At 58.7% G+C, this 27,673-nt stretch overlaps 1 protein-coding gene across 9 annotated transcripts; it reads right to left on the reverse strand.

Annotated features, from left to right (window-relative positions):
* Nucleotides 1-1,628: 1,628 nt before the first annotated feature.
* On the reverse strand, nt 1,629-26,577 carry TSPOAP1 (TSPO associated protein 1). 9 transcript variants are annotated; one of them, XR_011999721.1, is made up of 32 exons: nt 25,384-26,577; nt 24,482-24,589; nt 24,060-24,188; nt 23,322-23,501; nt 22,578-22,772; nt 21,287-21,364; nt 21,117-21,200; nt 20,809-20,898; nt 20,509-20,631; nt 20,147-20,251; nt 18,656-18,706; nt 18,231-18,251; nt 17,226-17,430; nt 16,454-16,626; nt 15,162-15,277; nt 14,776-14,885; nt 12,053-12,883; nt 11,769-11,920; nt 11,089-11,457; nt 10,786-11,004; nt 10,270-10,452; nt 8,693-9,674; nt 8,088-8,187; nt 7,845-7,999; nt 7,059-7,227; nt 6,616-6,687; nt 6,164-6,196; nt 5,872-5,975; nt 5,715-5,786; nt 5,360-5,470; nt 4,612-4,671; nt 1,629-2,818 (listed from the first exon to the last, which is right to left on the reverse strand). XR_011999721.1 is itself a non-coding variant. In XM_072747575.1 (32 exons), the coding sequence occupies exons 1-31, from the start codon at nt 25,711-25,713 to the stop codon at nt 4,642-4,644; spliced, it is 5,568 nt and encodes a 1,855-aa protein (XP_072603676.1). In that variant the 5' UTR covers nt 25,714-26,577; the 3' UTR covers nt 1,629-2,818; nt 4,612-4,641. The 9 variants fall into 9 exon arrangements, 6 of the variants coding, with proteins under 6 accessions (XP_072603676.1, XP_072603677.1, XP_072603674.1 ...); XM_072747575.1 differs by having other exon boundaries at nt 8,805-9,674; XM_072747576.1 differs by having other exon boundaries at nt 1,629-4,004; nt 8,805-9,674.
* Between the last annotated feature and the right edge of the window lie 1,096 nt (nt 26,578-27,673).

Here is a 27,673-nt window from a genome sequence, read left to right on the forward strand (position 1 = left end):
TCCCAGGAAAAATCAACAAGATTTGCCATAACTAAGAAAAAAAAAAAAAAACCTCATGATCACCCATTAGATGCAGAAAGATCATTTGATAAAATCCAACATCCATTGTTGATTATTTAAAACAAAAAACAAAACCCCCAACTTTCTGCAAACGAGTAGAAGAGAATTTCCTCAAGCCTGATAAAGGGTATCTACAAAAAAAAATATGTCACTAACATCATTATTCATGGTGATAGACTGAATGTGTTCCCCTAAGACCAAGAACAAGGCAAGCACGTCCACTCCTGCAGATTCTATTTAGCACTGTACTAGAGGTTCTATCCAATGCAGTAGGGCAAAAAAAGAAAAAAGAAATGAAAGGCATCAAAATTTGAAAGGATGAAGTAAAACTGTCTTTGTTTTTATATGGTGTGATCACATATGTAGAAAATTCTAAAGAACCTACAAAAAAAAAAGCTACTCAGAAGTGAGTTTGATAAGGTTGCAGCATACAAGGCCAAAATATAAAATTCAGTCATGTTTCTATATCCTAAAGATGAAGAATCTGAAATAAAAATTTAAATAATAATACTACTTACAATAGCATCAAAAACATTAAATGATTAGGGATAAATCAGGCAGAAGAGGTACAAGACCTACAAACAAAACATTACAGAGAGAAATGAAAGAGCTGAAGAAATGGAGAGGTGTGTTTTGTTCATAGGTCAGAAGACTCAACATCATTCACATTGTCCCAATTGATATTAAGTCTCACTTGTGCCCTGGCCTTAGTAGATGAGGCTGATGGTGAGCTGGAGGGTTTTGGCGAGAGAGGGAGTGGGCACAGGGTGCTACACTTGGGTGGCTCCTCACCTGGGCAGTGATACTTCTTGTTTCTGCCAGGTGTTGCCAACCACCTGCAGTACCACCCGGTGTCTGACCCATGCTGCCCCTCCCACCGTTCTATGTAAAGGCAGACGTCTTCATTTTTGCCCCTTGGCCCCTGGCGAGAATATGCAGCAGTCCATAGAACCTTGTTGCTCCCCACGTGGAATCTGGACTAATGGAGCTGTCCACAGCACCTGGGGCCTCTTCTGCTCTGTCCACACCACCTCGGGGCATGGAGCAGCGGGGGCGGAGGGGGGGGCAGGACTCCCACACACACTCTGCCTTGAGATTTCTCCCAACTGTTTTCTGTTCTCTCTGGAGTCCTGCTATTCTAATCTACTAAGAGTCCCCTCTCCGCCTTTCGGAATGGAACTGTATGGTTTGCTTGCTTATACCGTGGTCATTCTTAAATCCATTGTTTCTATGAACTTGGGACAGGAAAAGTCAACATTGCAAGGTGTGTTCAGTCCACTGACCTGAACCTGGTGCCTTTTCTTGGGTTTCCCCGCCCCTCTCCCCAGGTCTCTCTCTCCCACCAAGACCCTGCCCCAACTCCAAACATCTGGCCCCACAACCAGGGACTAGGGAAGCTACCAAACTGCCTTCCTGAGAGAAGAAACTCAGGAGCTGCTCGTCTTCTTGGTGTTCATTGGTTTTGCCCTGGTCGCCCTCGGATGTAACTTCTGGGTTCTAAAGTCAAGTCCAAAGCTCAGCATGACCCACCCCTCCGGGTGTCCTTTGCCCCAGGTTAGAGCCCAGCATGGGTTTTGTAAAAATAGACTTTATTATAATAAAATTGTCTTTTTAAACAAATGCCCCCACCGTTCCACACCCCTGGAGACCAAGGCGGGAGTGGGGGGGGGCAGGGGTTCAGCCAAACGATCTCCCACCATGGTGAAGGAAACATGCAGAGACACTCACCCAGCCACAGGGTTACAGGGGGTGGTGAGGGTAAGGGTGGAAAGCTCTCCACCCCACTCAGAACAGAGAATGTATGAAAATAGCTGCATAAATCCGCCCTCTTCCCCAGTCCCCAGACTCTGACGGGGACCAGAGGAAAATGATGCAAAAGAGAAGTTGAATCCGATGAGCAAAATAAGGCAAACCCCACTCTGGCTTTCTGCCCGCTGGCCCCAAGGGCCTTTGGGAGTGGGGACACACAGGGGCCAGGAAGCCAGGCCGGCAGGGAGGGGCGGAGCACTGTGGAGCCTGATTGGCCCACTTTGGCATGGCCTTTCTCCCTGGGCCGGTGTGGTGGAAGCGACAGGGGGAGGCTGGGCTGAGGCACTGAGTATGTACATATATACAGGGGTCTGCCCCGCCTGCCCCACGGGGAGCTGGGGCTCCAGGGGATCCAGTGCAAACCTGCCTTCAGGGGAAGGAAGACTATGGGGATAGCCAGGGCCATCAGGGCAGGGAGGACCCAGGAAGGGACCAGCAGAGTGTGGTGGGAAACCAGGCGTGGGCAGCTGGACCAGGAGTCCCGGCTCCTAGGGTCCTGGCACGGTGACTGGGCTGCTCAGCAACCTTGACCAAGGTATGTCCTCGTTCGCAGCTCCGTTTCCCCTTCCGTTGGAGGAAGGTGCCCATCCAGAGGAGCCATCCTTGGGAATGCATCTAGCTCTGACCTTCACGAGTCTCTGATTCCCATCCAGGTGCCACAGTAACTCGGAAGAAGAGCATCCAGGGCCTTTCCCACCCGGTGATCTGGGAGCCTCGGAGTGAAGGGGGGGGGGGGGCGCTGCTTCTGTCTGTGGGACGGGCCACAGCATCACTCCTTTTTCCCAGAGCCCAGTTTCCTTAGGAGTTGCTTTCCCTTGGAGAGGAGACCCCACACCTTGTCTCTCATGCCCTGTGACCCCCCCAGTTGAATCGCGGGGAAGCGGCCAAGGCCAGGGGCACGGGGCCGACCTTGGGGCACCGGGGGCCCTTGTGTTACGCTGGCCCAGTCCTAGAATATGAGAGTAAAGGGGCAACGTCAGAGCCTGACTCCTTGCCCCCACCTGATTCCTCCACCCTACGACCTCAGGTTCTTGTAATCCTCCGCATAACAGACCCATGGTCAAGAACCAGAGCCCCACCACCCCACCACTGCCCCCGCCCCACAACAAAGCTCAGAGGGGCGAATGCATGTGATGATGCTGTGGGAGCGCTGGGGACAGCCACAGAGTCCAGTTCTGCTTCCAGAACCTGGGCAAGCCCCTCCCCTTCTCTGGGTCTCTCTATAGGGAACTGGGCTGACAGAGCTCTGGAGTCCTTGGACCTCCCCCTTGGGATGGATGCCCCAAATTCCCCCCATGTCACCCCCTCACAGCAAAGGAAGAGCAAGGGCCAGGACCACATAGAGAGACAGCCATCCCCCCAAGGAAAGGCAGTTGTTGCACCACCTCACATGCTCGTCCTGCCCCACAAATGCAGTGCCCCAGCCCCTTCAGGGAATGGAGGCAGTGCCCACTCTGTGAGAAGGAGACTGGGACTCTTCCTTAAATGGCCTCTGAGAGGGCTGCAGGGGGCCTGGGCACAAGGGCATCACTTAGCTCCCACCACAAGCTCTGGAGGCTGCCCTGCCACCCCTGCTAGCATTTCTTCCTTGTGAATCTCCTCCTAGCTTCACTAGCAACTGTGAGTGGCTCCCCTTGCCCCAGGCCCACCCAGACAATGCTGTTGGTGGCCTAAAGGACAGTGGTTGGGTGCACAGGAGAGCCACCAGGAAGCCTCCCTGCCCCTATTTCGCTTTCCCACATCCTCACCGTAACCTCCTATGCCTGGCACAGCCCAGTCAGGCCTTGGCAAGCCTACAGGTCTTGGTTCGCCACCCCTGCTCCATACACCTTCCTCAAGCCCCTCCCCCTCTTCACCACCAGAGCCTGGCCATCTCCTGGCCAAAGCCAGCCATGGAGCCCCGACCAGTGGCAGGGGAGCCAGGTGCCCAGCCTGGGGCCACAACACCCAAGGCCCTGATGATGTGGCAAGGCCATGATGATGTGGCAAGGCCTTCCTCCAGGGGGGTCTGTCGGCACCCAGAGGTATAGGCATCTACTGCTAACCAGTCAGGGCTGGTGGCCAACCAGGGAGTCCCCAGTTCTTCCCACTCCTTCCCAGGGCTCCTTCCATAATATCGCAGGAGGGAGGGGTTGCTGCAGGAACAAATGAAGGAGGTTTCTGAACCCCAGGGATGAATGGTTGGTGGTTATCTGCAGATTCCAGTTGTTTAAGTACCCCCCCATCCCGCCCACCTTTTATTCCCTCCAGCCGAGAAAATTGAGTATTAGAAGTAAAACCATGTATCTGATTCCCTCACAGGTTACAGTGCAGAGAACAAGGGTGGGGAGACTATTATTACTGGTGGCACTGTGGTATCATCATTTTACCACCAATAATAATCACAATATTATAATACCATAGTCAAATAGTATCATAATATACTGATGAGTCATGCTATGGATGTCACCCAATATTCTATAAGCTGCAGGAGCTATAGAATATGGGGAGTCAGCTAATATGGGGCATTATGTACTAAAATGACATGTATTCCTATAACAGCTGGCACTGCCCAGAGTAAAGGCAAAGGGAGGGGATGAGCGTACACCCAGATCTGGCTCACAGAAAGATCTCCCTCCCCCATTCTGGGGAGGAAGAAAAGCCAGGTCAGCTCCAGCACTGAAGACAAAGGAACACTGTCTGATGATGGTGATGTAAGGAGCGGGAGTCACATGAACAGAGGGGGCCAGTCCCCCCACTTACACGTTGCTCTCTATATATATCTATCTCCATCTAGCACTGGACTCGTCTCCTCCTCGTTCTCTGAAGAACAGGGAACAAAGAGAGGAGATGGGTTATGGACTGACTCACATGCTCCCTGCTCAGTCACCAGGTCGCCCAGCTCACAGGAACTGAAACTTTGCACAACCTTTGCCTTTGGAAACACTGCAGATGGAAGCCCACGGTTTCCCACTGGGGCCTGGCCTCTTCCTCCTCTCCCTGCTCTGTGAGGCTGGAACTCCACTGTATTCCACCCGCCCCAGGAGAAGCACGTTCTAAGAACAAGGACCTGAGGAAGCAGAGCCTTGCTGGGCACCTGGGAGACAGAGAGACCCAACAGGGCAGGAGGTTCCCTGAAACCCAGGCTATGACTAGCTAGAGATGTGGAGGGTACAGGGGGCCTTTGCACAAGGTCCCCTTATCTATGTCATCCCCGGGGTGGGGGCAGCTGGGTCAGGTGGGTCAGGGATCGGGGTCCCAGCCATCACTGCTCTGCAGAGAGGGGCACATACTGGGAGGGAGCTGGCCCCGGCTGGGTCCTCCCTGGCAGTTCCTGCCTGGGCACAGTGCTCACCTGGATCATAGCTCGGCTGCTTCCTTCCCACAACACTGTCCCAATCACCACCGCCGCCACCACCACCACCACCACCACTACCACCACTGCTACCACCACCACCACCACCACCACCACCACCACCACCCCGGCAGGGTACAGCCCCAGCTTACTGACCTGACTCTCAGCTTGGGGTGTCCCGGGCTCCCTGTCCCGGACACCTGCCTCAGGCCCAGGGCCCTCCAGGAAGTTGGATGGAACCAGGCCCCTCCGTCCATTGAGCTCCCCCTGGGGAGGAGATGCTGGTGAGACTGGGACCAAGAAAGAGGCCTCAGCCCCGCCCCCTCAACCCTGCTGCCCCCCGAGGGAAACAGCCTGAGGTCAGTACTACTGCTACAGCAGTGACTTGGTCCATCCTTCAGGCTTACTCCAGAAACCCTCACTCATCCCCGTCCCTGGCTCTAGTAAGGCCCTCCCTGAGAGGGCTGGTGAGGGGGGCATATATGGCACACCCCCGCCCCCATGTTCTCACATAGTAGAAACCGTCATCGTCCATGTCTCCGAACACAGTAATGACGTCCCCTGCCCGGAAGGGCAGCTCCGCCTGTGGAGAGCCCAAGAGGCAGGTGTCAGCCCTGGGGAGGCGCTGCCAGCACCCTATTGGCTGAGCTCTATTTGTGGGTCCTCACCTCCACGTCCATGTTGGGGGAGCTCTCCCGGGGGTTGTAGTCAAATGCAGCCACCATGGTACGGGGAGATTTCAGGCTGGCAGAGGAAGTGTGCTGGGTGTGGCCTGCAGGGGAAGGGGGAGAGGGCCAGGGGCTCTCTCTGGACCCCCCATGCCCTACTGTCCTCCACACTGAAGGCCTGCTGACCCCCTATTCACTACCCCTCCACTAGTTGCAGCCCCAGGGGGGAACCCAGGGGGCCACCCAGGCCCACCTCTTTCCCAATATCCCCAGCACAAGAATGGCCCCTCACCTGCACAGGGCTGGGCAGGGCTTTCCACCTCAGCTGTGGAGAGAAGGTGCAAGTGAGCCCGGCCCCTCACTCCCCTCCTCATCCCAGGCTGGGGGCCGTGTGGGGCAGGCAGGATGCTCAGTCTCACGCAAGGGAGGCAGGAGAAAGATGTTCAGAGAGCGGAGCCCAGCCCTTTGCATGTGGTAGTGAACTAAGACCCAGAAAAGGTAAAGGACTTGCTCCAGGCTGCACAGAATTTAGTCAGGTGCTTTCTGGAGCAGAGATCCTGGCAAACCACAACCCGTCCCCATTAAAAGGAGGCTCCCCAGTGGAAAGAATGCAAGTGGATGAAGGCCTGCCCTAATTCCCTTTACCTGCTCAAAATCCCACTTGTGTCTCCCCAGAGAGCCAAGTGGTGCCCCCCACCCCCACTCATCCTCTCAGGCCCCAAGGGAGAAGGGGGTCTCACCCACCTTTCTTGGAACGGCGGGGCTTGGGGGGAGGCCCAGCTGTGCGGGCTGTAGAGTACACAAAGGGACCATTCCCTGATCCAGAAAGGCAAGTATACGTAAGAGAGAAACTGAGGCAGGGGAGGGGGATAGGATAGTGACTCTGGAGTCTCCTCTTTGGGCTGTGCCTGGGTTCTTCTGCTCAGGTTTCTAAAGGGCATTCCTCTTCCAGCCCCAACCTCCAGGATCTAAACCACATGGTCCCTCCCCTCTGCCGCAGACCCCCATTCCACACGGCAAGCTCACGGCTGTGGCCACACTGGCCTAAATCTCTGTGAGGCCACAGGCTCTGCTGAACTCCAGACAAATGAGGCTCCCCAGCCACCCTGGACATATGAATCGCTCAGGAGGGGCTGAGTTGGAGGTGGGGTGGTGGAAGGAAGGTAAAGGACAGCAGCGGCTCATACCTGAGCCTTCAATGAGAACATCTGGAGGCAGATAACCACGCTGGAGCAGCTGCTGTCTCTCCTTGGGGCTGTCCACAGCCACCTCGACCACCATGTTGCAGGGGATGTAGCCCATCCGGCCCTCACCTTCACCCCGGTAGAAGCCATCAGCATCTTTGTCCCCAAACACCTAAAGGCAAAGACCAGTTGTCTCAGGAGACCAGTGCAGCTCGTGCCCTGGGTCCTAGGCCCTGAGCCCCACAGCACCACACTCAGGATTGCAGAAGAACACTCTACGGTTTACAGGCCGTGAATTGGGAAATAGGGGGACACAGCCAAGGATAAGGGTCAGAGGGAGGAGAGGAGATAGCCCTTTTCATATTATCGTCACTCACTGCACACCCATTCCCCCAGCCCACCCCATGCTAGATCCCTGTAACCTCAGAGCAACAGCAAAAAAGCTTCAACAAATACTCAGACTTGAGTACAAACTGTATGTTAACAGCAAGGGTTGTTATCATGCTGAGCCCTGTGCCAGGCAGTTGAAGTACTCTGTGTATCCTGAACCTAATCCTCAGCCACTTCCGTGAGACAGACATGAACGTTATCCCCATTTTATCAATGAGGAAACTGAGGCCCAGAGCAGTTAGTTCATCTAACTCCCAAGGTTGCACAGCTCCCAGTGGCAGAGCCAGGATTTGACTCCACATCATTTGGCTCTAGAAGCTGTGTTCGCACCCAGGCAGGCTAGGATACCTCCAGTACAGCAAAGGAGAGAGGTCGAGGGACCCAGCAGTAGGTAGTCACCTTTAGAATCTGGCCCTCCCGGAAGGGGAGCTCCTCTTCCCCAGCATCAGGGTTGGGTGACATTGACACAGGGTCATAGTCGAACAGAGCCACAAAGACCCTGACAGGCAGGTCCTGGTAAAGCAGCGCTTCTTCTGGGGGGCTCCTCAGAGGGGCTGCAGAGAGCAATGATGGTAAGCTCTGGCCAAAGCATCAGGTGAGGAGAGGCCCCTCAGCCTAGCCTGGGTCCCTTTGGGTGCTCACCCAAGTCAGTGGTGCTCGCCCTGGAGGCCTGGGCCCCTCTCCGCAGGGGGCCCCTCCGCCCAGAGCCATCCTGCCCTCTGGGCTCCCCAGTCTCTGTTGCCTGCAAAGAGAGGGCAACAGACAGCAGAAGTGACACACCATCCCACAGGTGGGCACCTGGGCAGGGGCAGGACCCCACGCACATTCCCCAGCTCTGCCCCGTTAGCGTAAGCAGCACAGCAGAGCAGAGGCACAACATTCCTCTCCTGGAGCCTTGGCCCAAACTCACGGAGACATCGGACACCCCCATGGCGGGAAGGTGGGAGACCCCGGCTCTGGCAACCCTAGCAGATGAGTGCAGTAGAGGGGACTAAGGTTAGCTCCCAGAGCTGGCCGAGGAGCATGGGAGAGGAGACCTCTTCTCAGGGTCAGTGTCCCGAAGACGTAACTAGCTAGGCAGAGGAAAGGGCCACCCCGCCCAAAGGCAGGGGGCTGGCTGGCAGCAATTGGCGACTAGCGATCACAGAATATTGTGCATCCATCCCAGTTCCGATCAGCAGAAGCAGCAAAGCAGTGGAATGTGGGTGGGAGGAGGTAGGAGAGGGAGCCCAGAGGCCCAGCCCCACCTCTGCGGATGGAGGCGGCAGCAGCGTGGAATGGGAGCGGCTGGTGGGCAGCAAGCAGAGCCACCAGGCGGCAGCAGGCAGGGGGCTGCCAGGGTAGGGGGTAGGCACGGACCCGCGAGGGTGGCTCCTTGGCTCTACCAGTTGCACTGCGGCCTCTCCGCTCTGGCTCCCCCTTCTCCCAGGCCGAAAGGCGTGGGGAGGGGTTGGGGCCTGAATGAGCCTTCAGAGGCCCCCTGGACCTCCCTATGGGGGCTGTGCCCCAGGCCTCCCCGTCTCCGAGGTAGCAGGAGCTGGTGATGCCGATGCCCCCGTTGCCTGCCTCTGGCTCGTCCTCAGAATCATATTCGATGCTGATTTCCAAGCACTTGGGGGAGAGGCAGCTGGCCAGGTTAGATTCTGGGGCCCGGCCACGGGAGCATTTCCGGGAAGGGGGCGGCCGTCCTCTCCCACCAGCCTCTGGCAAGCCCTTGGTCCCCTCGCCCATGGGGGGGCTACCCCTCTCCCGTGTGGGGCCCGGTCGTCCAGAGGCCTGGGGCCCGCCATTGCTGAGAAGTCGGCTGCAGTGTTCACGGGGGTCTGGGGACCGCCGGCGGTTTGGGGGCTTCTCAGGGGAGCCACTTCCTCTCTTCCGGCCACTTCCACCAGCAAGTCCAGGCACATCCTCCAGGCGGTCCCCAGCCCTGCAGGGCTCTGGAGACAAGGGACACGGGCCAGGTCCTCGAGGCTGACCACTGTCACAGCCAAGCCCTGGCACTGCCGGTGCAGGTGGGCCAGGGTCTTGGGAAGAACAGCCTGCTCCTGGCCTCTCCTCATCCTCCTTGTCCTCCTCCTCGTCTTCCTCGTCCTCCTCTTCCTCCTCCTCGGGGATGCTAAAAAGCTTCTTGCCGCAAAACTGCTGGAGGGGCAGCTCCAGGATCTGCTCCAAGATCTCCTCATCACTGTCAGTCTCACAGAAGGGGTCGGGGTCGGGCTGGGGCTGGGGCTGGGAGGGAAGGAGGGCAGCAGGGAAGAAAGGTCCATGGGAAGAGGATAGAGCTGTGACCTTTGTCCTCAAACGAGTGCAGGGGTTGCAGGCAACCCCATCGCCCTCCCTCAGCTTCCTCCAAGAGGAAAGACCAGAAAGGGGGCTGGCCCAAAGTCCCATAGCATGTCTGGAGCACAGCCAGAGGAGGAATTACGGAACACACCCAAGGAACAGGCTGCACAGATGTTGGGTTTCGGGGGACAGGAGTGACAGGGAGCAGAGCAGACCACGCCTGTAACAGCGGAGAGGCCTTCCCACCCCTCCCTAGAAGCTCCCAGCAAGGATCTCAGATGGCCGGGGCTCTGCACATGGTGGGCTAGAGCAGGAGAAGGAGCAGAAGAGAGTTCTTCATTTTCTCCTTTCTTCTCAGGAGGGCAGAGGCCAGTCCTGAGCAACTTCCTATACTTCCTATCGATTGCTTGGGACAGGGCCCAGGCCACACACCTAGAATGTTGCTGGCACTCAGTGATGACTGGAGCAGCTGCTGGCACGTGGGGTAGAGGCCCCTGAAACCCGAGATCTAGGGCCCACCGGCCTCCCCTCCCCTCATTACCTTGGCCCCATTCTCCCTGGTGCTGTGGCCAACAACCTGCTTCTGGAAAGAACAAGTCCTGGAACCCAGCTCCTCTTCCTCTTCCTCCTCCTCTTCTTCTTGAATGTCTGAGAGATCAGAGTTGCGGCCATGGTCCACAAGGGAGTTCATCAGACGGCCCCCAAGTTCTGATGTGTCCTCCCTCTGCAAGAGGTGAGACAAAGGAGGAGAGGAAAGGGTCGCAGGAGGCACTGGGGGGTCTGGGAGGGTCAGCCCCAATTGGAATGACCGAGGTCCCTTGGCAGAGGGAGGGAGGGTCATGTCCCAAATGGGAAGTGTGCACAGGTGGGGGCAGGGAAGTGGGGGGTGGGGGGAGGATAGCAGCCAAAAGGAAAAGAGAAATCCAGGAAGACAAAGTGACAAAGAAGCAGACACAGAGCACAGACCAGAGCAGAAAATAAACGGAGAGGACATCCGGATTGTGGCTGGCAGAGGCAGGGAGGCAGGCCCCAATTCAATAACATCCCAAACACATACCTCAGCCCTGGGCCTCAGCCCAGACCCTGGGTCTCCTCCACGGCAGGCCTCAGCACAGGGCACCCGCTGGGCCAGTGCTCCCTGGGCAGAGGAGGGTGCTGGGAGAGTCTCCTCCTTGGCCAGGGGCGAAACTGCAGGGTCAGGAGCTCTCTCGCCCATGGCTGGCTCGTTGGCCTTCCCATCCTCTGAGGCACCCAGCATAGCTGCCCCAGCCTCCTTCTGGAATGGTAGGCACTGAGGAACGGCCAAAGCCCTAGGCCTTTCTCCCAGCCTCCACCTGTTCCCCCTCCCCCTGGCAGGTACCTGAGAGCAAGGTGCCAGGGGTTCCTCATGGGATCCTCTCGACATCTCTCCAGGAGGCGGACCCCCAAGGGGCTCTCGAGCTCCCCGGGGGTCAGGGCGCCGGAGGGGAGAAGTGGAGTCTCCAGGCCCTGGGGAAGCTGGAGCGAGGGATGGTCTGGCCTCGGAGCCTGGTCGCGGTGAGGGGCAGGGGACGGTGGCTGGCAGGCTGGCTGCCACCAGGGCCGGGGGGACAGGCGCCGGAATGGAGTCGGCTGACTCGCCGTGGGGCGACATGGTGCGCACAGCCACCTCGCTACACGCCTGCAGCTGATGTAGCTGGGACAACTCCACCAGCACGCTGCCTGCCGTGGGCGAGGCCACCTCCATGATCTGCAGGGTGGAGGGAAGGCAGGCTGGGGAAGGGAGGCTGCGGGGGCCACATGTCAGGACACGAGGGTGACAAAGGTGGTCAGCATCTGCCAGGCATTGCGTTAAGGCCTTGGCGTATCTCCTCTCACTTAATCCCCCTCCTGCATGCGATCTGAACTGCATTCATTGCTACCAAAGCCCATGCCCTCAACCAGTCTGCTGGCTCCGTGGTGCCCAAATGCCAGGGACTGGGGAGACTAGGCCTCTGAGCATGGCAAGGAGAGCCCCCTTCCTGTTCCTGGGGTACAGGAGGCAGAGTCCCCAGGCCATACCTTCTGCCCATCAGCATAGATGGCATAGCCTGTGACCCGGACGCCATTGGAGGTGCCAGCAGCGTCGATTGTTACTGGTAGCCAGCTGATGATCAGGATTCCAGGGGAGGGTCCCGGCTCAATCTGCACATCCAGGGGGGCATCAGGCGGGCCTGAGGGGAGAAGGGCACAAGACCAGGGGATGCAGGACGCTCACCTCGAGATGGCAGCCTAATTTGTGGTTCCCCTGTAACTCCCGTGGCCTGGCCTTCTGGGTGTTATGGACAAAGCCCAAGCCTGCATACCTGCTGGGAGTGTGGTGAACTGCAGAGTGGCAGCCCGCTGCTCCGGCCTCTCCCAGCCTGGTTCCCAGGACTCTCGAGGTGGGAGCTGAGCCTCTACTCGGGCCTGATAGAGAGTCCCAGGCCGCAGGTGGCAGAAGGTGGCCCAGTAGGTGCTGGGGCGGGCAGGGGGGCACTCTTCCCCATTGAGGTAGACGGCATGGGCCAAGTTGCTATTGCCGGGCACCCAGGTGATCTCGGCAGATGTGGCCGTCAGTCGATGGACCCGCAGCTGGCTAGGTACCACCCCGGCTCGGGTACCCAGCACCAAGCAACAGCGCAGAGGGTCGGAGCTGCCCTGGCTGGTCAGGGCCTGCACAGAAACACGGAGGGGCCCGGCCCGCAGGTCCAGGTTCTCAAGCACAGCCTTGGGGGGCACCCCTGGCCCCAGGGCCTGACGCAGCTCCCCATTCACGCAGATATGGTAGCCACATAGTTCCACACGCTCGGGAGGTGGCTCCCAGGCCAGGACCACACTGTGGGCCAGCTGCCTGAGGACCACCAGACCACGGGGGTGAGGCACGGCAGGGGGCCCGCCCAGGCCCTCAGGCTGGGGGCTCAGACTGAGCTCGGCCCCCTCGGCCTCGTCCTCAGGTCTGGGCTGGCTGCGGCCCCCGCTGCTCTGGCCTCCGCTACTGCTGCCACCCCCACCTCCGCTCAGGAGACTGAGTTCAGGGCCCGAGCTGTGGGACAGATCGGCCAGCTCCGAAGGGAGGGAGGTAAGGAGGTCATCGTCGGACACACGCTCTACAAAATTGGAAGGGACCAGGCCCCTTCGGCCATCCATGAGCTCCCCTGGCAGAGGGAGGGCGGGGGAGGGGGAGACAGAGAGGAGGTAGAGAAAAACCGGTCCGATAAATGCATTTGAGCCAAGGTTAGTGCATGATCTTAAGCATTTGATGCAAATCAACATTTATCTGTGAGTAGTTTTAAAACGCAAGAGCAGTCGATGTGTTGCAGGAGGGAGTTATTGCTAATATTCACCGGGACGATAACAACACTGCAGTGATAGAGGCCAGCGCTTCTTAAATCTTAGTGTGCCTATGAATCGCCTGGAGATTCGTTAAAATGCAGATTCTAACTTAGTGAGGTCTGGGTGGGGCTACAAGTCTGAATTTCTAACAAGTTCCTAGGTGAGGCTAAGCTCTGCCAGGCTGCCAGAGAACGTCCATGTTCTGAGGAGATGAGTGCCGAAGCGTGGCTAGGCAAAATGTTATGATGTCTACAACTCACTTTTACCTCATTTTTCTTTTTTAACCTACAGACGGAAAAAGGAAATACGACAAAAAGTTAACAACCTCTGAATCTAGGTGGTGAGGATAGGAGTGTTAACTGTACTACGCTTTCGTGTTTCTGCACGTTCGAAAACTTTCATACTGCGAAGGCCTGAGGAGTAGGGGACAGAGACACCCTTCAACCTCCCTTAGTGGAAAACCGACATCCTCGGCGGGAGAGGAAAGCACCGCCTGGTCAGGGGAAAGGAAAGTAATTTGGTCCGGCAGCCTGAGCACATCAATATAAGACTGACACTAAGGTATGTGACGGGAAAGAGAGGAGCCGTCGCAGACCCACACCACCTGTAACAGCTGGCGCTGGAGCTCTGGCCACAGCCAGGGCCACGTTCCCCAAGTTGAAGCCACAGACAGCAGTCCCCCATCTGGGACCAGACATATATGAAGCAGCCACTTAGCTAAATGTGATGAGGGACATGGCATCATGGGCCCTGTTGTCTCCAGGCCTTTAAATCTATCCCAGATGGGGCAGTTCAAATTCTAATAATCTGAGGTTAATATTTGTGGTTTGGCTGTCCTCTCCCCACCCCAAGAAAAGGTGTTGGCTCTGGGTTTTCGGTTTGTTTGTTTCATTTAAAGTCATTTTTCTGGGAAATACTTAACCCCACTTCTGTTATTCAGACCTCTGGGGACTTGAGCCTCCCTCAAGTTCATGAGTTCACCCTCATTCATAGCAGCTACTCAAAGACCAGGCACAGGGCCTGGGGAGGGCACACTGAGCGGGCTCTGAAGACCCAGCCTTACAAGCCCAAAGCTTTGGATGTTATAGATTCAGATCTAACCTCTTTCCTAAATCCCCGCCCGTGGTTATAGTCCTCACCCTGCCTTGCCTACACTCCAACCCTGTCTTGGCACCACGTCACTCCCCCTGCTGTCTGGCCAGGACCCCCTAAGGAGTCTCCCAAGACTGTTTCTGCTGCAGGTTCTGCCCTGTTGCCCAGTCTCAGGAACGGGGCACTACTCAGTTGCCTGAGCCCCCCATGGACACTGGAGGGCTGCCCTGAAGCCTCTGCCCTTCCTGAGCCCTGGGACCTGCTGACTATCTACTAACTCCCTTTCCTGGGCTCCAGGCCCTCATTTCACCACACCTGACTGAAGCCCAGCATCAGACCCAAGCTGCATGCCCAACTTCCATGTCACTAAGTGTTAAGCACCGTCATGCTCCATCTGGCAGCACAAAAGCAAATTTCTTGGGGCAGATCTGTGGTCAGACCAGCTTCCCCCTCTCCTATGTCCCTTCCACATGGGCTGCCAGGTCTCTGCCTGCCCTTTAGCTAAGTCTGAAAAGTTCTGGTGGGCTGAGCTAGTTGAGGGAGGGTATGGGTAGTTGGGGGTCTTTGGGAAGATGAGCTTGAAAGCAGAGGGATGGACAGAATAACTCTGCTACCTTCCTACCTTCAAAAAACCCATCCTCATCCATGTTGCCATAGATGTAGATGTACTCGCCCGCAGTAAGAGGAAGCTCTGCCTCTGGATTCTCATTGGGGCCCTCGAACGGGTTGTAGCTGTTGAAAAGAGGTGCAGAGGAGGAAGAGTACAGTGACCTATATCCTACCTCCATGTCCCGTCTCCTCTCTCCCACTGTACTAGGCCCTTAATGGATACTCGCTCATCCTCAATAGCCAAGTAGAGCACTCACTGCACCCACCTGGCCCAATAAGGCTGAGACGACGTGTCCAACTGGGATCCCTGTGCCATTCCCACCACCTTTTCTTCACCTGGTCCCTTCCTCCCATATACCTGAAACATTAGGGAAATGGGAAGCGGGAGAAGGGGCCCACCTATAGCGCGCTAAGAAGACCTGGATCCTGGCTCCTCCCCGGGCGCCCTCTGGTGCTGCTGGGAGCAGGGAGACACTGTCCGCCTCCAGCTCCTCCACCTCACTGGCTGTGTCCACCTGTGGGCAAACAGAAGTTCAGGACCCAGGGCCAATGGCAAAGTAGGCAGGTTTCCAGGATGAGCCAGAGGATGCACTGCTTTGAGACTAGAGATAGCACATGCCAGACAATGCCAGCAGCAATGACCCCTGATGATTTATACATCAGCACCCAAGCCCGCGGGTCCCGGCAGAGCCTGGTTGCTCTGGCAAAGGGGAGTGAGAATAACCTGCATCTCTCCTGAGCCCTGGCCTCTACTGCACCAGCCCAGTAAAAAGACCGCTCTCCTCATCAGAGAAGCAGCCAAACACAATCGTGTGCAGTGGGCGACCAGGGGCAGTTTGTCTCCTTAAGGGGGAAACAGAGCAAAGCACTCCAGATGGGAAGAGCTGGAGGCAAGGAGAAGGAGGTGCGGGGAAGTCCCCAGAAGAAGGCTCCGGGGCTTGGGCTGGGGACAGGGCAGCCCATCCACCACACCGCCAAACCCAGCACCGTCATTCTAGCCCACAAGGGGGCAGTAGAGGCTGGGGCTGGGTTCTACTGCTTTCCAAAACCTTGGACAGCAGGGCTGCGCCTGACCTGTCGCCTCCACAAAGGGGTTTGGGAGCTGGAGACAGGGACAAGGTGATCAAGCAATGGTAACGAAAATAGCTGCCACATGTTAAGCATCTACCATGTGCCCTGCAGTAGTCCTCTTCCTTCTATTTTTTCACGTAATCCTCACGACATTACAAGGCAGGTTTTATTAGCTCCAAAATCCAGACAAGGAAACCAAAGCCCAGATAAGGTCAGAGACTCACCTAAGACAGAGCTGGGATCTGAATCCTAGAACCTGTGTTCCTTCTCACACAACCATCTGATTCGGCTACAGACACTAGCACGAACAGTCTTTTTACAGGGATCCTAGTGCCAAAGTGTCTCCCTCCATCCAGCTCAGGACTCTGGGGCCTCTCTGAGCCCCCAAGGGGTGGGGCTGGGCAGCCCCAAAGTAGGATCTGCAGGGAAGCCCTGGAGGGTGGGACAGGCTCCACCTGAGCTCCTCACCCATAAAGGAATCCACAGGCCTTCTCTCCCAGGGCCTGGTTCCACTTCCCAACTTGGGACCCACATGGACCAGCAGCCACCCAACTCCTGGGGACCCCAGAGGAGGATAGGGCCACTCCACACCTTCCCCAGGCCCCCGCCCCACCACTGACCTCCGGCGTGGGGCATGACTTGGGGCTGTTGTGGATGGATTCGGAGCGAGAGGAGTTGGAGAGGGACTCTGCTTTCTTGGCTGTCCTTCGAGGGACTCCAGTAACAGTGGCGTGGGTAGGCTCAGAAGACTTTGGAGTGCAGCGCCCTGGGGAGCCCGGAGGGACGTCGAGATCTAAAGAGAAGATGGCACGTGGGGTCTGTGGCCTGAGAAGGGACGAGGGAGCAAGGGTGGGGCTGCTCAGATATGAGGGTCAGGCCCTCGATAGCCACGTTTCCTTCTTAGAGGAAACATTTGAGGGAAACTTACTAAGTAGAGGTGGAAGTGATTTACATATATTATATCACACAATTCTCAGAGCAGCTTGATGAAGTGCACTGAATTATTCTCGTCTTACAGCTTAGGAAACCAGAGCCCGCAGAGGTTTAGCAGCATGCTCAGAATCACCTGGACTGTTATGTGAGAGGGGCTGGGGCCCCCAGAACTGCCTGATGCCTGGCCCAGCTCTTCATAAGCCCATACTACCAGCTGCTGATTCCTAGTGCCATGACCACAGAGTCTTGCTGGAGGAGAGGACCAGTGGCCAAGATGCCTGGTCAGACTCCAGGAGAGCCACTCCTGTGAGCTCATTTCTCCCCCAGTGGAGTCTTGGTTCTAGCCAGGCCTGGCTCTAACTTGCTGTGTGACTTTGGATGAGTTGCTAGCCTTCTCTGATTCTGAATGCTCCGCTCTATACAAAAGCCCCAGACTAATATCATTGGGGTCCACCTTACCTTTGGGGCCAGACCCCCGGCAGGGCTGGGGAGTGGAGCAGCAGCAGGGGGGTGGGGGGTGGTCTCCAAGGGTACTGTAGCCCAGAGCAGAGGTGAGTAGATCCAAGGGGCCAGGGTGCAGGCGGAAGGCCTGGAGCTCCTGTGCCAGGAGGCTGAAGCGCTCTGTTTGGCTGCGGCATTGTTCCTCCAGCTCTCGAACCCGGACCTGGGCCAAGACTTCCCATAAGCCACCAGGCCCAGCAAAGCTGCCCAGTCCCATCCGGTGCCACGTCCACATAGGAGGAGGCCACACTGGGCTTCAGCTCGTTATCTGAACAGCCCTAGGCCTGGGCACCAGCCCTCAGCCTAGCTGCCCCACTGCCTTAATAGTGTCTGAGCTGGAGGTGAAGTACCAGCCCTGTGGGGGCCCCACCTCCCACTCAGCACACCCCCACACCCCAGGCAGTGGCACTTCCTGCTTCCAGCAGCTTCTAGGCCAAAAGGAATGGCTCCCACTCCTAGCTCCACTGCCAGGACCTCCTCAGGAGTTTCCTTGGCTCTGCTGCTTGTCCCCTCCCACAGTCAGTGACCCAAATCCCTACCCTCAACAGAGATCCCACACAGGAACTAGGAACATCTTTGTGGCAGGAAGGAGCCAATTCTCAAAGAATTCTTCTCAGGTATCAGGAGAGAACCAACATTTGGGGCCTCTCCCCTGGCCAATATCAAGAGGATCATCCGTTAGGCCACTAATGAACTTCCTCATGGTTTGAGCGGCCAGGATTTAGAGGAGGGATGGCCCTGTGTCTGCCAGGCATGACTGGGTTGAGGTGGCCCACAGGTCCTGTAGGAATCCCAGCCCATCTACGCATTCTCGGGTCTGCTACCGATCATACCCTCCTCTGTCGGCCATGAGGACTGGGGCCACTTGGACCCAAGGAGGGAGACACAGCTCAGCCAGCCTGGAGAGGTGGAGGGGAGGGGATGGCCCAGGGAGGTGGGGGGTAGGGGGACAGGAGGCTGTACCTGCATGGAATCCAAAGTCGACTGTGGCAGGAAAGGAAAGCACAGAGGACAGGTTAGAACCATTCACCCTGTGGGGTCATTGTGTAGAGAGGGAGGGAGGGAGGGAGGGAGAGAGGGCCCAAGTGGACACTACCTGGTCGGCTCCCTGGACTGACTGGGCAGTTCCTAAATGGAAGGATATTTCAGGGTGAAGGCAGCCTCTGGGGGTGGGTGGCAGTGGGAGACTGCTGCCACCAGACCCAGGAGCCCCTGCCCAGCTGTGCCCTTGCCCAAGGAGGCCAATGGTGGAGGGGATTCCCTAGGCTCTGGAGCATTTTAGGGCCCTTCCTGCAACCCCACACCCCCCACAGCCACCAAGTCCATTCCAGCTCTCTCTGAACTTCCCTGCCTTCCCCCCAAGACCGGTCTCCCTCCCAGGACCCTACCTCCAGCAGCTGCACAGCCCCTTCATGTTCCCTCTTGGCTTCTGCTTGGGCCTACAGGGAGGAGGAGGCAAAATGTCAGAGGCAAAGGATGAGGAACAGGGAGGGGGTGGAGGGAGATGGACAAGAGGAGGGGCAAGAGGGAGGAAGGGAGGGCAGAGGGAAGGGAAGGGTCAGGGAGACAAAGAAGGAAGGGCAGCTGAGAAGGGGGAGGCTGAGGGCTCTCCCCTCCCACCAAACTCTCGCCCCAGAACCATACCTTAGGTCAGAAGGTAACGGTGTCAAGGAGAGGCAGGTGTGACACTGCTTCTCTCATTCTGAGACATCTACCCTCTGGGCTTCCCTCCCACCTCCTGGGAGGCTCCTTCTCAGCCTCCCTCACCTGCTCCCTGCCCTCTGCTCTTTCTGAATGTGTTGCAGGGCACAGGGCTGGGCCCGCTTTATACTCTTCGCTCTCTCCCAAGGGGTCCCATCTAGTCACACAACTGAACACATCTAGTCACACTCTGAAACATCCCTCTCTCTCTGACCAACTTCCCCACGACTCCAGACCTGTAGATCCAACTATCTATGGACATGTCCACTTGTATGGTTAACACACAATCCAAACGTAGCCAGAATCGAACTCAGGACCCAGGGCTCCCTAACTCTCATATCTGTTGCCCCTTCATCCTTCACCTCTCGCAGAGTGGAGAGCCTCGCTGTCCCTCAGGTTTACTCAGCAAATGGCCAAAAGGAGCAGGAACTCTACTTGAATCCTATGAAGTCTTCTGAGTACTATCTCCAAAATGTATTTCAAATCTTTCCCTTGGTTTCCACCTGTACTGCCTGCATCCAATCCAGACAGACATCATCTGCACCACCCCCAACACAGCAGCATTAACACCTGACCACCTGTCTCCCTTACCCCTCCCCCCACCCCACCCCTGCCACCTTGCTGCTCCAGTCACCTTCTGAAAGAATGAATCAGATCATGCTTCCCCCCGCTTGGGACCATCCAACAGCTTCCAACTGCTCAGAGAACAGAACATCCAAACTTCTTTAAGCCCAACAAGATCTGGCTCTCGCCCGTTCCTGCTGTTCTGTACAGCGTGCTGTATTCTAGCCACGCTGGTCTAGACCTCACAGTCTTTTCTGCCACAGGGCATTTGCACTTGAGTCTCCCACTTGGCGTACTCTTCAGCTGTCTCCTTCTCACTCTTAAGGTGCGAGGTCTTCCTTGCCAACCTCTCTAAAGTGGCCCCTTGCCCCATCCCATTCACTCGGTCACATCACCCTGCCACTTCCCCCACTGGGCCCCTAAGTGGCTGGGGTCCTCTCACTCGAGCATCTGCTTATTTGCTGATTGGTCTGGGACCTGATCTTTCTGCACCACTGTCCCCCAGTGCCTGGCACAGAATCTGGCATTCAGTGGGTGCTCAGTAAATGCTCATCGGATGAGTGGATGACTGAGGCTCCCGTGGCCCACCACCCTTCCCTCATCCCTGCGCCCACCTGCTGCAGCCTCCGGACCTCCTCCTGCTTCTCCTGCAGGCTGAGCCGAGCCTGCTCATGCTCCACCTCCAGCTGCTGCCTCCGCTGGGCCACCTCCCGCATATGCTAAAACACAAGACCCTGAGTCAAGGCCAGGGCCCCCGCTTTTCCGTTTCTGTGGATCTAATATGGGGGGGCCTCAGACCCCATGTGTTCCAGATACCCTCTGTTAAAAAGGAGACTGAGGCCAAAGAAGGGCAGGGGTTGGCGGCGCCAGGACTGGACCTCAGACCCCAGTGCCCCACATAGGGCACATTCTACAGACTCACTTTCTCCTTGTGCCAGGGACAGAGGCCCTCCCCCCACCTCCACAGTCTCCTCACCTTCAGCACCTGCTCCAGGCTCTCCAGCTTGCTCTGCAGGCCCTGGCTCTTGCGAAGGGCCGAGTCCCTCTCCTGTGTCACCCCCAGGAGCTGGCCCCTCAGCTCTGCATTCTCCCACTCCACCTGGAGAGCGGGAGCCGCAGGGAGCTAGGTGTGTCAGCCTTGTCCCAGCAGCTCCCTCACCAGGGGGACAGTACCCTTCATACTCTAGCCCGTTCAGGGGGTAGAGTTAGCCCCTCGCCCAGGAACCAGGGTCCCAGCAGAAGCCCAGGCCCCACGGCACATGGGCAGCGCTGCTACCTGCTGCTTTTCTGTGGCCCTCCCACTGAGCCGAGAGTTCTCCTCCACGAGGCGGGCATTCTCATTCTGGGCTTCTCTCAGCTGCAGTTCCTGAGAGACCAGGGGAGCTCTGGAGAGGGGACCCAGCACCCACACTCCTCTTCTCCCCACACCAGGACCTGGCCCTCCCAGACAAGGCCTTCCTCCCCCAACCCGGACCCTGCGCCAGGCAGGGCAGGAGAGCCCTGAAGGAAAGGTGAGGTGAGGGCAGAGCTGAGAGGGAGCCCACCACACGGCTGGCCTTGGGGAGGCCCTGGGGGGGAGCTCACCAGCTCCTCACATCGCCTCTGCTTTTTCCGGGCTTCCTGTTCCAGGCTCTCGCATTTCTTTCGCTTCTTGCTGAGCTCCGACTCCTGTGGGGTCAGAACCAAGGGCTCCTCATGTGGGAAGGCGAACCTTTCCACAACTGGTGGCCTGAAACCCTCACCCTGGAACTTACCAGCTGCTGCACCCTCTGCTGTTTCTCTGGCTCCCCTAGGCCAGCAGGTGGGTTTTCCACATCCTCCTGGGGTGTGGCCTGGAAATGCCCAGGGATGGGGGCTGGCACCGGAGAGCAGGGCCCCAGGGCAGCCTGCCCCCATCACATCCGCAGCCCAGCCTGTGTGTCTCAGTCTCCCAACCCCTCTCAGCCAACAAAGCAATCCCTGCCTAAGAAGGGGGTGGTGGTGCAGCCTGCCCACATCTCCAACTGATGTGGAAGTGCAGAGGCTGCTCCCCTGTGTCCTCCAGACATACTGCTTGGAGATCCTGAGACCCATGTGTGCCCTGGGAGTTGGGTCCCTTATCCAGGCCAAAGCCTTCCGTTTTTAGCTCCCAGCAGCAGCCCTGCTCTGCACTCAATAACCGTCCTGGGTGTCCTTCAGTGACTGGCAGAGAACTAGGAGACTGCCGGGGCCCCGCGGGCTGTGGTGCTCCCAGAGCTAGGAATTCTGGATCATCCAAACCCGGGCGGGCATTGCCTAGAGCAGTGCAAGCCCGGCCACTCTCCTCCTAGCTTCCCCCAAGCCCACCCCGTCGCACTTGAGACTTCTCCGTGCAAACTGCGGAGGAGGGCAGCCCTTGAGGGGAGGTGCATCTCCCTCCCTGGGCCTGGCAAGGGGCAAAATCTGAGCCAGAAGCGCCCCACGCCCGGAGGCCTAGGTCGCTGGGGAGTCCCTTCTCCCACCCCTCCTGCCAGAAGGAGGTGGACCGAGGTGCCGCCCAAGGAGAGGGGACGGAGAGGAGCCGACCTCTAAGTCCTGGCGGCCCGGAGTGGGGTTCCCCCACCACAGCCCCCGCGACAGAAGCTGCCTAAGCCCAGCGCCCGGCGAGGGTCGCCCGTACCTGGAGCCGAGGCGGAGGCACCGCCGCCCCCGGGGCGGGTGGGGGCCGCGGCCGGGCCTGGCGGACCCGGAGGGCGCTGAAGGGGGCGTCCCCGCGCTCGGGCGGCGGCGGGAGGCGGCGGCGCGGGCTGGGCCCCGGGCGGCTGCCAGGGCAACCGGGGATTTGCGGCCGGGCGGTACCACTGGCAGCGCGGCGGGGGCGGCGGGGCGCGGGGCGCGGGCCCGCGGAGGGGAGGGCGGACCCCAGCGGCCGCGGCGGGGCGCGGGTCCCGGCGGCCCTGCCCTCCGCGCTCGGAGCGCGCCTGGCAAGCCGGGCCGCGGGGCTGCGAGCGCCGAGCGGGGACGACCCCGGAGCGCCCCGCCCCCACCTGCACGCGCCCGGACGCCCGCCCTCGCGCCCCAGCTCACCTCTCCCGGGGCCCCGGGGGCGGGCGCCCCTGCTCTGGCCGGGGCAGCGGGTCCCGGGGGCCGGGGCGGCGGGGGCGGCGGGGGCGGCTCCCGCTGGTTGCGCAGGGCGATCTGCCTCTGCAGCCGCAGCACCTCCCGCTGGGACTCGCGTAGCAGCCGGTCGAAGTCCCGCACGTGGAGCCACTGGGGGCCCTCCTGGGGTTGGGGGCCAGGGAGGGGCGTCAGGCCTAGCCTCAGTTCGCCCCGCGCCATGCCCGGCCGAGCCCGCCCTGCACCTTGCAGGAGGGGCTCGGACGCGCGGGAACGCGCCGCCCTCGCCTGCAAACATGCCTGGTCATAGGTGCATGCGTATGCAGCCACATGCTCCCGCGAGCCCGCGTGCAGACGGTCACGCTAACTCATCTACGGGGCACTCACGGTGTGCCCGGCACCGTGCTAAAGGCCTTGCGACCATCGCTTCACACAATTGTGAGATATGTGTGGCTTCATACAGCCAGACCCGCAGGCATACAGCGCGAAGGCCTGAGCACAGAAATTCCCAGGCCTGGGACTCGGGGCTCCACCCCCTTCGGTTCAGGCTCCTTCTCCCCGCTCCCACCTGGGCCGTTGCCAGGGGAACCTACTCCCCAGCAGCTTCTACCTTCCCGCTTCATTTGCATCTCATCAACATCTCGTCTGCATCCCACAAGCCAGGCAGGCGGCCCGGTACAGGGCTGCTCAGGAAGGGGTGTCCGGACCTCGCACCTTGCCAACCAGCGTGAGCCTGGCCTGCAGCTCCCTGCACTCCCGCTGCAAGGCAGCGATCTCCTTGTCCTTAGCCAGCAGGGCGCTGGCTGTCTCACTGAGGTCCCGGGCTCGCTGATGGGCCAGGGCCTTCCGGCACAACTCCAGGCTGGCCCCAGGACGGGGCACAGGGGCACTCACCTGGCCAGAGGAGGGGCAAGGCCAAGGGTCATCTGAGGGCTGGGGCACGTCTCCCACTCCTCAGCTCCTCTCAATGGAGGGGGTAGGGTGAAAACCCGCCTTCTGTTTCTACCCTGTATGGGGGTGACCACTAGACTTACTCGACACCACCCCAGCAATTCTCAGGCAGAACTGAGAGGGTTAACTCCATATCCTAGTTTAGGATGCAGCAAATTCAGGGCTGCCACTGTTATGGGTCTTCATCCCTGCCCCCACCAGCTCTGCACCCAGAGATGAGCTCAGCGGGAGGCTGCAGCCAGCACCAGCACGTGGTAATCCAGAAACCTGCTCCCTGCCTGTTCAGGAACTCCCCGCCCAGCCCTTCCCTCCCTCCTATAACCCCAGAAACCCTCAGCCTCCTGGCCCAGATGGCACTTGCCCTTCCTACACCCTGGGCCTTGGGCTCCTGCTTTCCTGGGTGCTAGGAGTCCATGACTCCTAAGCCCCACTCCCTCACACCTGGCCTGGCTCCCCTGTCCCTGGTCACCCAGCCTCCATCCAGCAGCCTCCTGTCCTCACCACCTTCAGGTTAGTCTCCTGCAGCTTGCGGGCCCTCTCCTCCAGGCGTTTGGCAATGACCGCCAACTCGGCATTCTTCCGCTTCAGCCTCCGCACCTTCTCCTCTGTCTCAGGGAAGCTGCTCTTCCTCTGACAAGGGGTCAGCCAGAATTGGGGCATGTGGGGAGCACCCCACAGACCCAATCCTAACTGGCTGGGTTTTGGGTTAAAGGTTAGAGCCCGGGGCTTGCAGTGGGGTCCTTGGCCACCCTAGATAGGGGGTTCACCTTCTCTGGGTCTTGGGATCATATCATTTCCAGGTAGCCCCCACTTGGAGGGATCATATATGGGACGAGGAGGACGCTGAGGCACAGGCCTGGGGCATCTGAGTCTGCCTTCCCCCAGTTCCAACCAGGACTAGGGACTTGCTTTCCAAGCCTCACCAGCATCTGATTTTCCTCCTTAAGGATGTCACAGCGCTGCTGCAGCTCCCCCAGGGCCCTCAGCAGCTCCAGATTGGGCCTGTCCCCAAAGCCCATGTTCAGCTGGCCCTGGCATGAGAAAGGATGGGGCACAGCACCTCAGGAATACACCCTCCCCAGCCAAAGCCCTCCATATGGAAGCATCCTGCCCACCAGTGGTCTAAGGAGACATGGAGACGAGAGGGTTCTCCCCCATGTCCCAGGCCTTCAGAGACGAACGAGCATAGGAGGCCCAGAAGGGGCCCACACTGGCCTCTCCCAGCCTTGGGACCCTCTCTGCTAGTACCCAATTCTTTCCGTCTCTGCCCATCTCTTCCTGAGAAATGCCAGCTCCAGCTCCCAGCCCCACCCCTCCCGGCTCCTTATGTTCCCTGTGTCCCCCTTCCTTCCCCAAAGCCCTGGTCCCTCCATCTTCCATAGGAGGCCACTCACACCTACCCCAACCTTGTCCTACCTGTCTCAGCCCAGCACTGAGCCCCCTCCCCTGAATCCCCTTCCTCTGAATTCTGATTCCACCATACACCTCCACAATCCCCACCACCCCCAGGATCCTCCAGCCCTCAAGGACAGAGACTCTTGGAGGAGGAGACACAGACAGACCATCAGAGAGAAAATCACCAAGGGAAGGGGTAGGGGCAGGGCCAGATGTAGCAGACAGGCAGAGAGTCAGGACAGACATATGGCAAAAAATGGAGCCACTGAGATTCCTGCCCCGAGAAGGCATGGCACACAGTCACAGAGAAGGACCCCCAGACAGAGGCCAGGAGAGGAGAGGCTGGCGGTGGGGTTGCATATTGTGCCCAGGCTGGAGGGTATCATGACAGGCCCCACCACGTAGACCCCAGCCCTTCCAGCTCCCTTACCTTAGGGAGAGCCTCCACCTCCTCATCCTCCAGCCTCGGGCAGCTGGGTCTGGAGCTCGCTGCTTGATGCCTCAGGTTGGGCAGCCCAGTTTTGGTTCCTTCGGGCTCAACGCCCCCCATAGTCGTGAGGCTCTGGGCTCCCTCTGGCTCAGAGCTCTCTTCGGGCCTCGGCTCTCCAACCTGCAGAGCTGCCTGAGTATCAGCAACGCTTGGGGTCGCGCCTCCAGGTCCCCTCCCCTGGCCTGGAATCCAGCTCTGCCAGGCAGGCAGGGCCCATGGCTCCATGGCTCTGGGGTCCCCCAGCCGTGGGAGGGGTGTCAGTTGCTCCATGATACTGCCAAGGGGCCACAGGACCCGGGCCGGGGGACATCACCCAGACAAGTGGAGGGGCTGGCGAGGATCATGCCAGGCCAGACCCTCTCCTCTCTGAGCTCTTGGCTTCACCGAGGCTCCATCCAAGGTTGGTCGATCTTCCTCACCCACAAAGGAGGCTGCAGGAGTCAGAGCTGCCAGAGCCGAAGCTAAGGGTATGCGAGCTATGTCTGCTCGTGGCTGTGTGTGTGTGCGCGCAAGTGTGTGGAGGAGCGAGGGTGTCCCCGTGGGGGCAGGGAGGATGTGCAGAGGCCACCAACAGCAGCGCCTGGGTGAAGGTCTGCGTGTGTCTCTAGCTCTGTCTGTTCGGGGCAGCGCTGCCTGGTGTGTGTTTGGAGGAGGGATGCCCCCACTTGTGTGTGTTGGGGGTAGTGGTTCTGCGTGTCCCTGTCTGTGCCTGTTTCGGAGTTGCCAGTTGTTTCTCTCTGTGTGTGGGTGTCTGTGTTGCAGGGCTGTGGCAGTGTGTGATGCTGTCACTGGTTGTATCCAAGCAGCTCAGTGTTGTGCGGCTGTGTGCATCAGTGTCATTGTATGTCCGTCAGCATCTGCGAGTCTGGCCATCCATCTCGACCCTCAGCCTGGTTAGGGTGTGCAGGAGCTGCTGGGGGTGATCCTCAGCTGTCCGCGATGGTCCTTTATCTCCTGCCCTCCTCTCTGCTGCTTCTCTCGTGCTTGCTGGGCAGTCGGCAGGTCCTAAGGAGGCCTGGGTCGGTGGGCTGTTTGGCTCATAGTCTCTGTCCCTGCCGGCCTCAGCTCTGGGGACTGCAGGGGTCCCCTACAGTCCAGGAGCCCCGAGATGGGCGCAGAGGAGGGCTGAGCCTCAGAATGGGGGGGGGGGGGAGCAGAGAAGAGCCAGCCCTCCCCTCCCCCTTGCCGTCTTCTCCGCCCACCAATAGGAAGTCGGCTGCTGGTTTCCATGGTGATGGCGCTGGACTGGTGGGCTGGACCAGCAGGCAGGGTCGGGACAGAGGGAAGAGCTGGTTCCTCACGGGATCCCAGCCCAGTACTCCTGACATGTGGCCTCTCTGCCCTCGACCCCACATGCCCCATACCTTCCTTGTGCAGAAGCGAGGGGGCTGCAGACGGTCCTCCCCACATCGGCTCCCGCCCAAGACCAGTAGAGACGGAGACAGGAGGTGGTATGACAGATAGACAGAGCCAGCCATGGAAAAGGATAGGTATAGAAAACATGGGATTCAAGATGAAACAAAGAAAAAGAGAGACCGAGAAATCAAAAAAATGAAAACAGGAAGACAGAACAGAGACAGAGGTAGAAATTGGCTGAGGGAATTGATTCAGCTTTCTCCTGGCAGACTTCATTTCGGGGGTAACCTGACCAGCCGGGGAGACCATATGGCCTGCTGGGCTGGCTTTGCCCTAAACTGCAAGGAAGTTCATCCTCTGTCTAACCTTAGGCCTTTGTGCTTATGGGAAGATGGCTTTTGGGGACAAGGACATGGGAACTCCCGTACCCACACAAGTCGACCTGTCTGTGAGGGTAGGGGCCTAGATGAAGTCCCCAGAGACTGGGGTGTTGGGAGGGGCCTAAGGGAGGCAGCGCCTGCCCCCACTGAACCTGGGACGAAGTCCATCTGCACCCAAGCCAGCGTCCGCCAAGGTTGGGGGCCCTCGTGTGGCACCCTGGGGAATAGCAGCCACGGCACTGAGCCACGGAGCCCCTGACTGCGGGCTCCACCCAGGCCCAAGCTGATGGAACTGCGGGGGAGCGCTCAGGGAGGAGGTGGCAGCCTCGCTTCCCTAAAGTAGTGTGTAGATCATGCCATTATTTGCATGCGTGTGTATGGTATGCATGTCTAGAATAGGCATGTATTTATCTCTGTATACGTGAGAGGCGGCCATTGTATTCGTTTGCATGTGTACACAGAAACGTGTGTGTGCTATTATGTGTCGGTGAGTC

The sequence above is a fragment of the Vulpes vulpes genome, chromosome 2 (assembly GCF_048418805.1).
Source record: "Vulpes vulpes isolate BD-2025 chromosome 2, VulVul3, whole genome shotgun sequence".
NCBI classification, from domain to species: domain Eukaryota; kingdom Metazoa; phylum Chordata; class Mammalia; order Carnivora; family Canidae; genus Vulpes; species Vulpes vulpes.